This window comes from Cygnus atratus, chromosome 2, assembly GCF_013377495.2.
Source record: "Cygnus atratus isolate AKBS03 ecotype Queensland, Australia chromosome 2, CAtr_DNAZoo_HiC_assembly, whole genome shotgun sequence".
Taxonomy (NCBI): Eukaryota; Metazoa; Chordata; class Aves; order Anseriformes; family Anatidae; genus Cygnus; species Cygnus atratus.
The window spans coordinates 106,744,301-106,758,982 of record NC_066363.1 but is presented as its reverse complement, the minus strand read 5'-3'; the positions used below and the strand labels follow the sequence as shown (position 1 = coordinate 106,758,982).

At 44.7% G+C, this 14,682-nt stretch overlaps 1 protein-coding gene across 3 annotated transcripts in view; it reads left to right on the top strand.

Annotated features, from left to right (window-relative positions):
* The window catches only part of MTCL1 (microtubule crosslinking factor 1), a 104,818-nt gene extending 103,007 nt beyond the window's left edge, over nucleotides 1-1,811 (top strand). For all 3 annotated transcript variants that reach the window (XM_050708923.1, XM_050708922.1, XM_050708921.1), the window contains one exon: nucleotides 582-1,811. In XM_050708923.1, coding sequence (XP_050564880.1) covers nucleotides 582-791 — 210 coding nt within the window. In that variant the 3' untranslated portion in view covers nucleotides 792-1,811. The remainder of the gene's footprint in view (nucleotides 1-581) is intronic.
* The last annotated feature ends 12,871 nt before the right edge of the window (nucleotides 1,812-14,682 follow it).

Below are 14,682 nucleotides of genomic sequence, written 5' to 3'. Positions count from 1 at the left end.
CGCTGATTCCTGTAATTCAAGCAAAAGCAGCTGGCAGTAAGGAGTGATGTTCCAGAAGTTGAAATCTGGAGGTAAGATTGAAATCTGAATATTTAATCCAGCTGAAGGTCGTAACTAGTCCTGTAGTCATTATTCGTCTGCTAACGAGTCTTTCCTGAATGTCAGTCTGCACTCTGAAGCAGACAAAAGGAGCCCGTGGTTGATCTTGACCTCTCCTGCAAATGCCTGGCCAGCACTTAGATCAATGCGATGAATAGCGGGTTTCCCTGAATTATCATGCAAATGTATTTTTCAGCTCTTCTCTTTCTAGCACAAGGAGAGTTAGCAAATGGAAGTTTGTCAGCTACTTCAGCTCATCCCAGACCTCTTCCTTTCATTCTCTCCTTGTCTGTTCCATAAATCATGGATGTACATGCAGGTGTCCAGAGCCCACACACAGAAAGACGTTCACTGCTTTTGTTCTGCGATGAGACAAATGCTTAGCTTTAGCTTGATTTTTTTTTTTATTTTTAATTCTTTGCTCAGCCAGACGGCCTCTAATACAAGTCACTAACCACTGTTTTGCTCTCTTGGCTGCCAAGGAACTGCCTTGTTCTGCACTAGCCCCGTCCCTCGAACCCTGCTTCTCCCGGCCAGAGAGACCAGCGAACCGGCGCCCACCGTCCCGATGGGCTTCACATTCCCCTACTGCCTCACAGTCGCAGTCAACCGGAGACCTGACTTCCTCGGAGGAGAGCGGAGGCAAGGAGCCGCCAGCAGAGACCCCGGGCCAGGGAGGCACGCCGGCGTGAAGGGTGGCGGGCCAAAGACGCCATGAGCGGCCTTTGCCCGGCGGCCCGAAGGGGAGGTCCCATTGTGGAGGTCAAAGAATGTTCTCAAACGCAGCTGCTGAATGTCCGACCTGTGAAACAGAGGTGTTTCTGGAATGAAACAGTTAATGTGCCTGTAATAACTTAATTTTTTTTTTCATAGCTGAGAAAACTATTTTTGTCTCCATCTTTTCTACACACAGTATATTAACAAAAAAAAAAAAAAAAGGTAAAAATGATATAAAGTTAAGATTTAAAATAAAATGTAAATTAAGTTTTAAGGGAATTTGAATACGTGCTCGCGCTCTCTCCAAATACTGACTGCCTTTTGGTTATATTTGCACTGCTACATTTTCAATTTTGGTTTGGGGTTTTGGGGGTTGTTTTTGTTTTTGTTTTTCATGTAAAACTAGGGTCTTAAGTTAATTTTATTCTATTTTAATGTCAGTGTTTATCAGTTTTTAAACGTAAGGTTCTTAAAGATGCTTCAACTGTCTGAAGCAATACCTTTTAAGTAGTGAAGAAAGCCATTAAGCTAGTTCACTAGAGTTGTGTTAACTGAGATGGAGGGGAATACAGGTAAACACAAGGAAAAGTGTAAAAAAAAAAAAAAAGAATGCCTCAAAGTCTTACGGAGTTAGCTGTAAAATACACCTACGATACTTGACTTGCATGCCTCTGGGTCCTCGCACTTTAGTGCATGTACATACTGCTACTGTACTTCTACCATCACGTAAATGTGAGTCAACCTGTTCCACTGTAATATTGTTGTGAATTTACCTGTACTGTACTTTTATTGTTGGTATTCTTGCATTGACTATACAAAACGAGTTTTTAAATTATTGTTAGCAGTTCAACTGGCTATGTACAGCGTTTACTGAAATTTTTTGTTTTGGGAAAACCCTTGAGAACTCTGGGCATACTGACTTGTAACTGGTCTTGTTTAAGAGTCTGTTGGAGACCATGTGAAGTGGAAATAAAACCCTCAGTATTTACAAACTGCTCAAGTGCTTAATGATGTTTATTTCTGATGGTACTTCCCAGGCTCATGTAACTGGGGGAAGAAGCCCTCAAACTCTGCTTGTATTCATAAGGGAAAAAAGAATGCTTCTTTATAGGAAATAAACCATGGCAAAGCCAAATGTTAGGCTGTGCTCCACAGACTCGTGTAAGTACTGGAGCAGGCCATGGGAGGTTTTTTTAATTTCCTCACTGAATTCTGCAAAACAGCGTGCTCACACAGATAGCAGGACTTATCTTTTCAGTCCCTCTGAGGTGGTATGTCTTGTTGTTTTCAGTTGTTCGTGTGAATGAAAAAAAGCAAGCTAAACATGATGTCAAAAATATGACATACCTAGTCTTAATCCAGGCTTATGTCTCATCTGCATTGTGCACAGAGACCGATAAGACCAAGGGCTTGCGTAAAACTGGTGGCTAACATTGAGAACTGAATGCAGCTGAGAATTTGTGCCCTCCCAAGGCGTGGAGGCCTCCTGATCTGTTTTGCCTGGTACCATCTGTTCGGCCACACGCTTTCTCTGGGAGCCCCAGAAATGCTCAGTTGTTATCCCACGGCTGAAGTGGCTCTTCCTGCTTGATTTCACTTGTTGAGGCTTTCTTTGGCTCTTTCATTTAAGAGCACCATCTGGGATCCCTAGAAGCCTTCCTGGTTAGCTCTGTTGAGCAATAAGTCCCTTGCATCCTGTCCCGCTGCCTTGTGGCTGGCTTTCTAGGAACTGTAATCTAGCTGCTGGATGAGAACAAACTCCCTAGCTCTTGGGTCAGCTCCCAAATACCAGCTGGTTGAGGTCTTATTTCTCCCACATCAGTTAGGACATTAAGTGGCTATTAAGCCGATGTTGAGATGTCCACCACAGGGTCATCATTATGAAAAATGCCCCTTACCAAGACAGGCAGTGACTGAAAAGTCCTATTGTCTAATGGCTCTGGTGCCCCAGCCAAAACAAGCAGTGTCCAGTGCTGCTCCTGAGCAGCAGCGGTCATATCACATGCTAATTCCTTTCACAGATGTCTCAAAGCCTCGCTGTTAGCATTTTTAATGAGCATTAGGTTGACCCCTCCCCAGGTATGGACCTTAAAATTGTACATGGAAGTCACCCTACTTACTTTTCCAATGTTTGAAAATCTTCTAGCTGCAACACTTTGCTGAACTGATGCCAAAATTTCAGCTTGGGAGGAGAAGGAGAAGCATGCACAAGAACTGTTTTAGGTCAAAGAAGAGTCGCAATGGTTATTAAAGAAGGCTTAAGCCACAAATGAAAGATCGTTGTTTGTTTTCGAAATCTTAATTACTGGGAGCAGCTTTGAAGACAGAGGGGGAGGGCGTACTGCTTCCTTAAAAGCTGTTTCTCCTAGATGAAGTGAGTTAAAGTTGCAAATGAAGGAGCAATGCTAGTCACCAGCCAGTAGAATTGCTGTTCTGCTTCTTGACAGCTGTAATTTTTTTTAATGATGTAGAAGAAAATTCAGGTGGCTGATTTGTAGCTTTGATACCAGGAAATGGCATTTGCCTTTCAAATCGAGAATACCCCAGCCTGGAGAATTAGCTGCTGGCCATCCTGAAATAGGAAGGGATATGAGGATAAGCAGCCGCCTGTGGCCTGACAGGTAAACTGCTTATGAAACAGCGGGGTTTGCTGAAGCAGGAGCTCGACAGCGCATAGCAGGGAGGAGGTTTAGCACAAACAGAAATTCTGTGGACGATCTTAAAAAGAATCGCATTAATTAAACATAAGTTCCTTTCTAGTCTAAAATATCACATGTTTCTACTGGCCCTTTGGAAACACCAAGGCTTTTATCTTCCACTGTTGCAGCTGGTGGGGTTGGGGGACTTTTTTCCCCTCCCATTGCTCCATTGCATTCCATAATTACTAACATAAATCATAAAATAAATAATGGGTCTATAGTCCATCCGAGGTTATTTTAAAAGCTTCTAGGATAAAATAGAAAGCCTTTTCAGAAGGTCTGTGGCTCACTCAGTGTCTGTGGGGTAGCTGAATTATTGCCTCATGAATAATCAGGGCAGGAGAAGCCTTGAAGATTGCCACACAAATTAGTTTAAGGGGATGTGAATGCCTCTGCCATAGCTTTGCCTGGTGAGGCTGAAAGAGATAGCTGGATTTCACCCAGGGATTTGTGGCGCCGGATCTGATGGCCTTGGGGTATCACCCAGTCCTGCAACACAGCCGGGGACCCGGAGAGGACTGTGATCCACGGTGTCCCTCCCAGGCCAGCTGGCATCTGGGGGGAGCTGTAGCTTGGGCTTGGACCATCCTTCCCCATCACCCCTTCCCTCTGCGCAGAGGAACCCCCCATGTGCACAGGGGACCCCAAGGCGCGCGTCTTCCCCCTTCCTTCCCTGAGTGTCTGGAGCCATCGAGCTCCCTCATGCTCTCTTTGGAGGCACCAACATCTCTTGTTTGCTCCCTGTTCGCCTGTTTTGACTTCCTTTGATGTAAATCACTGCAACCTGCCAGAGTACTATTAAGCCGCTGAGTACATATAATTTTCATGTGAAATGACAGCTAATGTCTTCAGTCTCCACATAGCCCAGCCTGCTTTCTGCAGAGGCTTAATGGCTTTGGGCAAAGTCTGCTTCCCGTCCCTGTTTATCATCTTCTTATCCATCTTGCAGGAGGATGAGACACTGCCTTCAGGTCAGAGTAAGAGAGAGATTACCGCCCTGCTATAGATGTCTCTAGAATTAAAAAATATCACCATCTGTGGCTCAGGATGACCCCCCCCCTTTTTTTTTTTTTTTTGAGCAGAGTTAGAATTTCTTCCATTAATGACTTTTTTTTTTTTTCTGGTGTACAAATACCTTCTGGAGGCTCCAGCCAATACTGGCATCCCCAGAAAAATTGGTGGGAGAAATCCTGAGAGTGCTTGGTAGGGCTGGGGCTGCACAGACCCGAAGCACCTGCTCAGAGCCCCCTGGTCTGCAGCCATCAGCTGTGGGTTGGAGCTGCAGGAGGTCAAGGGGTGGGTGGCAGAAATGCCCCCCTGGCGCTTGGCTGGACAAAGGCCACCTGTGTCCCCAAGCTGGTGTTGGGGTGACAGGCTGAGATCTGAGGAGAGAAGGTCACAGAAAAAAATAAGACTAAAACCCAGTGCCCTCAGCAGCTGCCGGCATATGGATATCTGGATGAGAAGAAAAAATGTAGTTTGGGTACTGAGTTTTATATGTCTCTTGGTGGCAGTAAGTCTGGTTGAGCAACGTAAGCGGATACTGCACTGAAAGGGGAAAGTGCTGCTAGGCTACGCAATGTGAATCCTATTAAATGCCAACAACAGTAAATTTTGGTTTGTCTTGTTAAATCCTTAGATTTTTTTTTTTTTTATACCATAATTGGATGTTTTAATCCCTACAGTAAGACTTTAGATAAGGTATACACAGAAGCTGCCATGGGCCCTGGTACTCTCCCCATCCTCCTCCTGCCTCTCTCCCCCGCTGTGATCCCTCTGCATCAGGCTGCAGAAGAGAGAGGCGAGGGCACGTGAACAGGCTCATCCCAAAGGCATTGCTCAACGGGCACGTCTTCCTGATGGGTTTGGTTGGAACCAAATTGGCTCCAAAATACCAAACCCTGCGGTAACAGGCAGCAGGGCACAATTCTGAGTTGCTGAAAAAGTTGCCACTGGTGTTACAGAGGAGAGGAGTCATCCACATATTTTACTCCATCTATTATATACATCCATATATTTTAGCTACCGAGAATTGCAATGCTGTTCTCAGTAATGCTATGGCAGTGCTTAGGCAATTAAGAACATAAGTCTCATTGATTTCCTTCTCATGTAAGAGACTTAGGTAACTTAGACACATGGGGAGCTTTTATCACAAGTCTCTGCCTATGGATCCAGAGTGTTTGCTTTTAAAATAGGGTCTTCGTTCCTGACTTTGTCTTAGAGAAGTCATGTATTGTGTTGTTCTTTGCTAGTTTTTCTGCACACTGTATTAGTAGGACAGGAGAAAAAAAAATCACTTTGCATATATGAATGAGAGGAAGAACAATGAAGGCCATGATTTTGTCACAGCTATTTCCATGACAAAACCGAAGACTTTTGAGAGGGTATTTTCTTAGTACAATGTCATGTTTGTCATGGAAATCACTTCTTAGGCAAAATCAAAGCCCTGGCTTCACAAATTATCTGTGTTCCCTTCAATCTGTGATGCGTCTGACAACACCACAGCTTCACTACTTGCACGTAAAATGCAAGTTGAATTTGTCATATTGTACAGGCATTTTAAATGTTTTACAAATAGGAATGGATGCGTCGTCATAAAAAAAAAAACTTATTAAAAACATTTTTTTGTAAGGTGGTAGTGTAATGAAGTAGCTGGGAAGAAAACATCAATAACAAGTCAGAAACAACAGAATTAACCCCTGGAAACCAGCACCTGAGCCAATATTTACCTTTATTAGTAAATAACAGGCCTGATGCTGCTTTCCCTGAGAACAGGCCTGGGAACATGCCTTGGTAGAAGCAAGCCTTGGGTTATGCTGTGGTATTGGAGGCCTCACAAGGTTATAGACCTCACCTGCCTATAGCACTGACAGCGTCTCCCAAAATCAGCCCCTTTGACTGGTAGGAAAACCCAAAGCTGATGGAGCTGTTCTCTACTGCGTTTGTCAAACAAGCCCTCCAGTTGTCAGAACAATAGCCCGGCCTGCCAAGCGGTGACGTTCTGAAGAGCAGAGTGACGTCCAATGGAGAGGAGATAGTGGGACACCGTTCCCCCAATTATACAACCTTTAGCACATCAAGAACAGAAGCAGAATTATTTATTCAGAACCTGCAGCTTTATAGTATAACGTGGACATTAATCATCTCCCCATGTCCGTGGGTTACTTTTACTCAGCAAATAATTAGTGCATCCTCCCAGCACAGAGCTAAATAATTTAGTAGCAACATTTCCCTGCTTAGCAGAATCTGTCTGAGCTCCTGGTCAGAAGGGCTCTGGGATAAGTGATTAGCAGCCTCATAACTCACATTAATCCTTCCTGGAGAACCGGGAAAACCTCCACCCACTGCGGACCCTCTCCTGTAAGCCCTGCTCAGCCAACCCTGGCTCCCGGTGACAGAACTGGTTTGTGAATCTGGCCTCACCACCAGGCCTTCTGGTTTCTCCCAGCTGAGTGAGTTAACCTGAAACCACCCCAAAGCCAGCATGGAGGATCCCTCCAGTGCTGGTTCTTCAGGTTAGGCAGAGGCGACTCCGAAACCCAGATGGAGCCGGGATGGAGAGCAAAGTAAGGAACAAGCCCACTGTCACCTGAGGCCACTTTTGACCTGAATGAAATAAAAAAAAATTAAAACCTACCCCAAAATTAAATTATCATTTGAGCTACTTAGCAAGTTAACTAAATTTACTGTGACCTACATACCAGAACGCACTGGATATTTGGAAATACTTCTTACTGTGGGAGTCAGGTCACGCAGTAAAATCTAGTTTAAAAATTCACACGCACTTCTCTGAAGCCTGCATCAGTCCTAGAGCAGAGAACAACCAATTTGAAGAAACAGTGAGACATTTTTAACCTTGGCATCTATTAGGGCAGGCCTGCAATGATTTTAGTCTCTTGTCAGGGCAGTAGACAACACAGAGAGATGAACTGATTAGCCTTGGTGCATACTGCAGTGCAGACAGAGTACTTACAGACTAGAAACAATTGTTTAAACAGAAAATAATGCAATACATGCAGAAAGTTCATTGCCAGCTGCCTAGAGGCAGGACCTCCACAGCTACTACTGCAGAACACATCAGGCAACACACTGGGTATTTAATCTTTCTAAAAGTACGTAGGCTAAAGAGCAACCACTTACAAACAGCTGATACAGTCACTGAAGATAACACAATCAAATGTGTATTTTGAAAATAGACTCCTAAAGAAAAGCAGATAAAGATGTATCTGTCTACCTATCTATCTGTCTATCATCACAGTCTGAATTTTTGGGTGGTCCTTTGGGGAGCCAGGAGTCAGACTCAATGACCCTTGTGGGTCCCTTCCACCTCCAGATATTCTGTGATTCTATGATATCTGTCTTTAAAACAGGAAGTCTACTATATCTTTTTATACCTATTTATAGGACTCTCTAATCTATGTATGTATACATACAGGGCTAAAAACCAGAGCCCTTGCATGGTGTCTAACATGGCCTTTCCCAAAACAGGGCAGAGGAGGTGTTCTTCAGACCAGCACTAAAGCAGACTGGCTGGACTTTTCTACACCTTTCAGCATCTCTTCCTATCCCTTATCAGCATCCCTCAACTTTTAACCCCAGACTACTGCAAAGATAGTCTTTGGAAATTAAAGAGCTGAGTCACCACGTAGTGTTTGCTCCCCCTTTTTTAAACAGCCTTTGTGCATAAAAGCTCAACTCAGATTAAGAAGATAAATACAATACAGAGCTTTAAAGATAAGTTAAATGGACAGCGAAAATTGTCCTTTAATCTACTTAGCAGGTCTTTGTGATTAGAGTCTAGCTTTTTGTTTTTTTTTTCTGTGCTAATGAAGGACTAAGCAAGATTGTGAGGAAATGGCTAGGGAATATCATATAAGTCATGGCTGGTTTATGTTTTTTTGTTGCTTTTCTTTCTAAATCATTCACAATGATAAATTTTGATTCCTTTTCTATATCAGTCTGATCAGATGAAACATACAGGCACTATCAAAAGATATGTACATTGGCTTTCAACCTTCCTCATGGTGAGTTTTCTTCTTTTCACCGAGCCTCTGAGTGTGCTGCTATGTATGTAAAACTACTTTTGATGCATGCTTTATGCAAATAAATCTTAGCTTTAGGGAGCAGCAGGCCACGAGCTGGCACATACATCAAACAGCATGTAAATACTTTCCCACTGGAGAATCAGTTTATAATGTGCCACTGGATTGTAAAAACGTAAAACATCTGTCAAATACTGCAGAGCTACGGCACTATGGTTGTTAAAAACAGCCACCCATGCCATGAAGAGAGCATATGTTCCGGAAAACCTTCTCTGAGACACCTATACCCTTAGCAGTATATTCAAAAGCCATCGGAAACAGCAATTAGTCCTCCAGATGCTTTACACTGGATTAGCAATCAGAGGAAACAAGCATGGATCTCAACTTAAACCAAGGTAACTGGGGTTTAGTTTGTTGATTGGATTTGCTGAGGACTGGTTTGCGCAGTAAGATTAAGAATATTATCAGACGAAAGGCTCTGCTGCTCTCTGGGAGACTTTGGGAAGCCCAGAGGCAATCCGTTTGGAGCAGGTGCTCCAGAAGGGCACGTCACACTTGGGGCAGGGGTGCTCTCAGCCAACCCAATATTTTTCAGATGAGGAGTGGAAATGAAACCTTATGTCCCCAAATGAAATAAAAGTGGCCTTGTGTGCCCAGCTCCTCTGAAAATGTGATTATAAAAGGCAAACACTTCAAAATGGACTTCTCTCTTCCATTCAGTCCTGCCACACTTCCCACACCACTATGTGAAGGCGACCATCTCACGAGCAGCATGACTAACACCTGTCCCATAACTCCTGTGCTCGCCCTCTCCCTCAGGAAAGGCCTGTGCGCAGTGAAGACTCTCTTTATTATGTATACACACAAAAATACCTAATTACACAAGCACACACACACCAGTATGGGTTTGTTGGAGAGGGCAAGATGAAAGGCCTCAGAGTTAGAGGAGGGCGTGCTGAGGTCTGAGCTGGTCTGAGGTTCCTGTGGGAATGGGGCAGTGGGGACAGAGGTGCCCCCAGAAGGGCTCTGTGCTGCACAGGCACCTCACATTACCTCACATTTCCTGGGTAAAGGTGCTTGCTCTTGCTGCCGAGCTTCTGCAGCATGTCTTCTTCAGCAGCACAAGTGACCTGACACTTCTGGCCACAGGTGTGCTGAGGTGGCCATGGAAATGTTGGAGCCTCTCACGTGGGTTTTAGCTGGAGCTGTTACAGGTGGTGCCTGCTGACGTAGTGCCAAAGGGTGAAGCCTGACCAGCAGTGACTTATCAGGATTTCTTCAGAGAGTTTTAAAGAGTTTTCTCTGTGTAGCAGCACCGTTTCACTGAGAAGTTGTATTTACATCAATGAGGGAACCTCCGCACAATGCTGTTCTGCTGGAGCCACCTACAGAAAAAGGAGTTGTTTCCTTGGCATGGGAAGAAGCCGTAGCACTAATTAAATTCAAGCAAGTAGAGGCAGGAAAAAGGAATTTCTTCGTCTCCATTTCTGGAAGCGAAAGAAAGGAATTTACAAGGAGGTTTGGGGAACTTGGCCTCTTTGAAGAGGAAGACTCTTTAGCCTCTCAGGAAATACACCAGTGTGGTAACAGTACTGTGCGAGAAAGGACAACTCACAGCCATTTCGTGATGCGGTCTGGATGCCCTCTGGGTGGCTGTGTCCTGTGACAGAGGCAGGAGCACTTTTGCCCATTTTCACAGAGGCGTGTGCTCTCTGTGAAGATGCCCTTGCATTGTTTTAACTTGGATGGGGAACTCAGCAGTGGGAAAGCTGCTCACCCAGAGGGCTGCAATGGCCAGCAGCTAGGAGCAGAAGGAATTGGGCAGCATCACAGCAAGGATAAAGGACAGCTGCCATAAGAAACCACAACTGTAAGTCCCATTTCCAGACCAAGCCTGGAGACGAGAAGGATGCAAACCACCAGCACCCAGAAGGACTGCACCTGACTTTATGCCTCTTTTCTCAGCAACTACTGGAATTATAAAACTGTTTTCCCTGTTCGGATCCTGCATGAGCCCAGACAAGGCTTACAAGGACATTTGCTGCTTGGGAACATATGGTGGTTCACTTCCTCTCCTGTGATGGTTGCTGTTTGGCCAGCTGGGAAACTGAGGGATTTAGAAGTTAAATGATATATTTAATGAGGTGTGGCAAGGATGGAAAACATCCCCTTTCTGCTCCTGCCAGGGCTGCGTTGAGTTCGCTCGGCTGCCTTTACACTTAGAGCAGATTGATGGCAAGGTTTAATACAAAAATACAGACCCTATGTGTTTTTCCACGAAACGCGGAGAGGTCATCAGGCTTGAGAAGACTAGCTTGTGGGAGGAAAGCATCCAGCTGGTATCAAGGAGCAGGTGTCTTGGTGTTGCAGAGCATTTTAGCTGGTAAGTGCCTTAAGAGAAGTTACTGAGACATGTCTCATGTGGCCTAAAGTGAGAGCAGACATGGCATTATGGCCACAGGTGTGACCTCCAGCCACTGCAAGGGGACAGCTGCCTGGTCAAGGAGAAATCACCCAAGCAGAGGCTGCAAAGAGAGCATCTCCTGCTGCAAGGACTGAGGCCATGGGCTTTATGGTCAGGGAGCAGCAACTTGCCCAGCCCTGCTTCCCATCAGGATGCTGCATGGTGTGGTTGGCACAAAGGCAGAGCAGAGCAGGATGAGTAGGGGAGTGGGAGTATTCACAATCTGCCTGCTTTTGTCCTTCCTGCTTCTTCCAAGAACGACGGCACAAAACAATAGCATGATACATACTTCATTTCAGCCACTTCCAACCTGGGAGTGTGAAATGTGCATGTTTAGCTGCTACCTTGGAAAACACCTTTCAGCTCAAGCCAGCATCTTCGAGGATTTCCTGGGAGTTTCAGGTGGCACCCTGCCATATATAGGGATTTTAACACAAATGAAAACCGGTCTTGGTGGCGAATGAGGAGCGTGGATCCTTACGAAAATGTGCTGATTGCGGGCATGTCACAGGCTGGCAGTGACACCAGTCTCAAAGGTGGTGCTGGCCTCCTGCCATCTCACAGCACAGCCAGCAGGGCAAGCAGCAGGGACATTGTATGGGATTGTTCGCACAGCAAGCATGGTGCTGCAGATTGGGAAAACAACATCCTGTACTGCCACCTTCCTCTCCTTCTGCTTCCCACACTGAGGGTGGAGTCAGGCTTCGCTTTAAAATAAAAATAAGGGAGAAATGAAAAAGATTGTCTTTACTGGGTGTTGCTCTTACCTCTGTGGATGGCAGGAAGTCTTGGTGTATGCCTGCTTGCCTGAGCCCAGAAGTTGTGCCTACATCCTTCTGTGATGGGAACTAGCAGAGCAACCCAGCTGGGGCATGGTCTTATTGGGGTGCCTAATGAGACCCCAACACCTGCAGAGCTGCTTTCTCCTCAATCTCCTCCTTACTCAGCTCACCTGGGCCTGGCATTGAAAAGGAGGATTCCTGGGGTGCCCATTATCTGCCAAACACTGTGAAAACAGTGTCAGTTGTCTGGGCACTGCATTCCTCTCAGGGGATATGGTGGCCAAACTGCTCCTGGGAATGTAGTGCTCTCCTAGGAAATGAGGAAAGATGGCTGCAGCAATGAGGGTGACTTTCTGTTTAAAATGATTCCTTCATGCATTTTTCATAAGATCAGGTTTCAAAATTTCAAACTTTAATTTTAAAAGGCAGAGCTCTCTAAATAATTCTGATATGGTTATGAATGAGCTGCTGTGCCATTGCAATCATATTCTCCGTCAGCACCAACACCAGGAGCCTGCATTCTGCCCTGAAGAATGAGGAGGGTAGAAAGGTCACACTCGTAGAGCACTGTGCATCATCATACCTAATTTTGCACAGTTTATTAATAATTGATCTTCCCTATTTCTCTCAAATATCACCCTTGTGTTTCTTCATTACTCTTCATTGAAGTTTTAAAAATTCAAATTAGAGATAGAAAAAGGCAGACGCTGAATATTACAGATTGCCCCTTCGTCTCTTCATGTGATTCAGTAGTTTTGCCAGTCACACTCTTTGGGCTCTAGACTTACTGCTATTCAACAACCTCTTTGCAGCAGTAGGTTTCCCTTTCTTTCATGCTCCTGATTCTCTGTTCCACTTGGTCTCAAAACACTTGAGGGATTTGGCCAGGAAGAAAATACAGGATCAAGCCCCGGGAGGCTGCAGGGGACAAAGAAACCCACTTCGACTGTGCCACCAGCCGGCAGCATTTGCTGCCACCCTAGCAGCAGATTGATTGCCATAACAGAGCCATGTGGAAGGATCCATCCCTGCTCCAGGAGAGCAGCAGTGCAAGGCCAGGACACAATGCTGCTTGGGCTTGAAGGACAGCATTTCAAGGGAGTACAGTGGTGGAAGATTAACTCTGCCTCTGGAGGATCTGCGGAGAGCTGATGAAGCTAAGACCCAAGCAGACACCTTTATCTGCAACTGTTCTTCTTCTCAGATGCAGTCCTCTCGTCCATCCGTGGGTGCAGGCATCTCACACGCTGAAAAAAGGCTTTCCACAGCTTTCATCCCAAGCAGTTCCCTATGGCAATAAGGGACATGGCTGTGATGGGACTCAGCAGGTCAGGTTAATGTTTGGACTTGGTGATCTTGAAGATCATCAAGGTTGGTTCTTTAGGTAGGACCACTTAAGTTGGATCTTCTAAATGAGTCTATGGTTCTGCGATTCTATCTCCAGCCCAAGTTTCAGCTGTCGCTCTGTTTCTAGAACATCCTTCATCAGCTCCCTAAATCAGGGAATGGGGCACTGCCAGCCCCACCTGCAGGAACTGCGTTGCAGACAGAGGGCAGGATTTGTCCAAGGGTCTGTTCCCTTCCACCAGATTTTGAAACATAGCCAGAAGGACAATTCTTCCCCTTGATTTCATCATGTTTAAAAGGTTAGATTTTGGTAAGAGGGATTTTAGAACTAGGGACAAACTGCATCTGATTTGTAAGGCTTTTTGTTCCAGGAACTGTCTCCTAGGCTGCTCACTGCCTAGCAGCCTTGCATTATTTCAGCTGTATTATGCTAAATACAACGTGATAATACAGTGTGACAACCACTGTTTTTCTATGGTTGGGCCATGAGCCCAATAAATATATGGTGCCTTGGGAATGGAAGGTATTCTGTCAGGGGTAGAATTTTCCTTTTTTTATAGAAAAAAAAAAAGAAAAGAAGATGAATTTTAACTTCCACTGGGGGGAAAAAAAAGGGGGGTGGGGGGATTCATACTGATCCTTGTAGACAAGGATAGTCAAGAAAATGCTTTGAAGACCAGCAGAGGTTCCAAACCTCTTAAACAGTGGTAGAGAGCAATCCTGTTTCTGCAATCAGCTTTGCCAAGTCAGGGTTTTCATGGGCACCCACTCATACTGATCCTGTTACAGCACTCTGGTTTCAAGGAGGAATAAGGCAGAATTACAGGAGAAAATATCATTAAAAACAAATATGCTTTGATTTTTGTTAACACTTGGTAAGAGTCAATACACTATCAGTTTCCTGCTACATACAGAAGGGATTTCTTAAATAAAAAGATGTCACAGAGGCTCTATGCACTGAGAATATAGAACCCATAAAACAGCATCATATTAAAAATACTACATCTAGCTATCACAGGAGCTACCCCTTATGAAGAAGAGAGAGAGGAGTTCTTAGTCCCACAGAGGTTAACATCTGGGAAAGCACTCAACTTACAGAATCCATGGATGACTGGCGGCCCACATTAAATTTTTTGTCTTGAATCAATTGAGTCAATGGTGTGGGGGATCCCACAAGGGATATTATCCTGTTTGGCCTTAAGCCACTCACTGGAAAATATGCATATTGGAGGTGAAATTGTATTGCATAGATTTGTCTTCTAAATATTCACCATATGCTCTCATAAAAATAAGCGCCAGCACCACTATAAAATACATTGTTTATTGTGTAGCTGTTTTCTTTAGGGTTTGTTTCAAATCCTTCGTATATAACATAAGACATATAAACATTTGTCATATACTAGATGTTAAATGAGTTTATTCCAAATTTTTAGAAAGGAAGCCTCGACAGCCTGAATGTTTGTTTACGCGATGATTGTGCTGATTTATGTAATTGCAATCAAGCTCCAGTCCTTCAGCAGTTTCACTTTGTC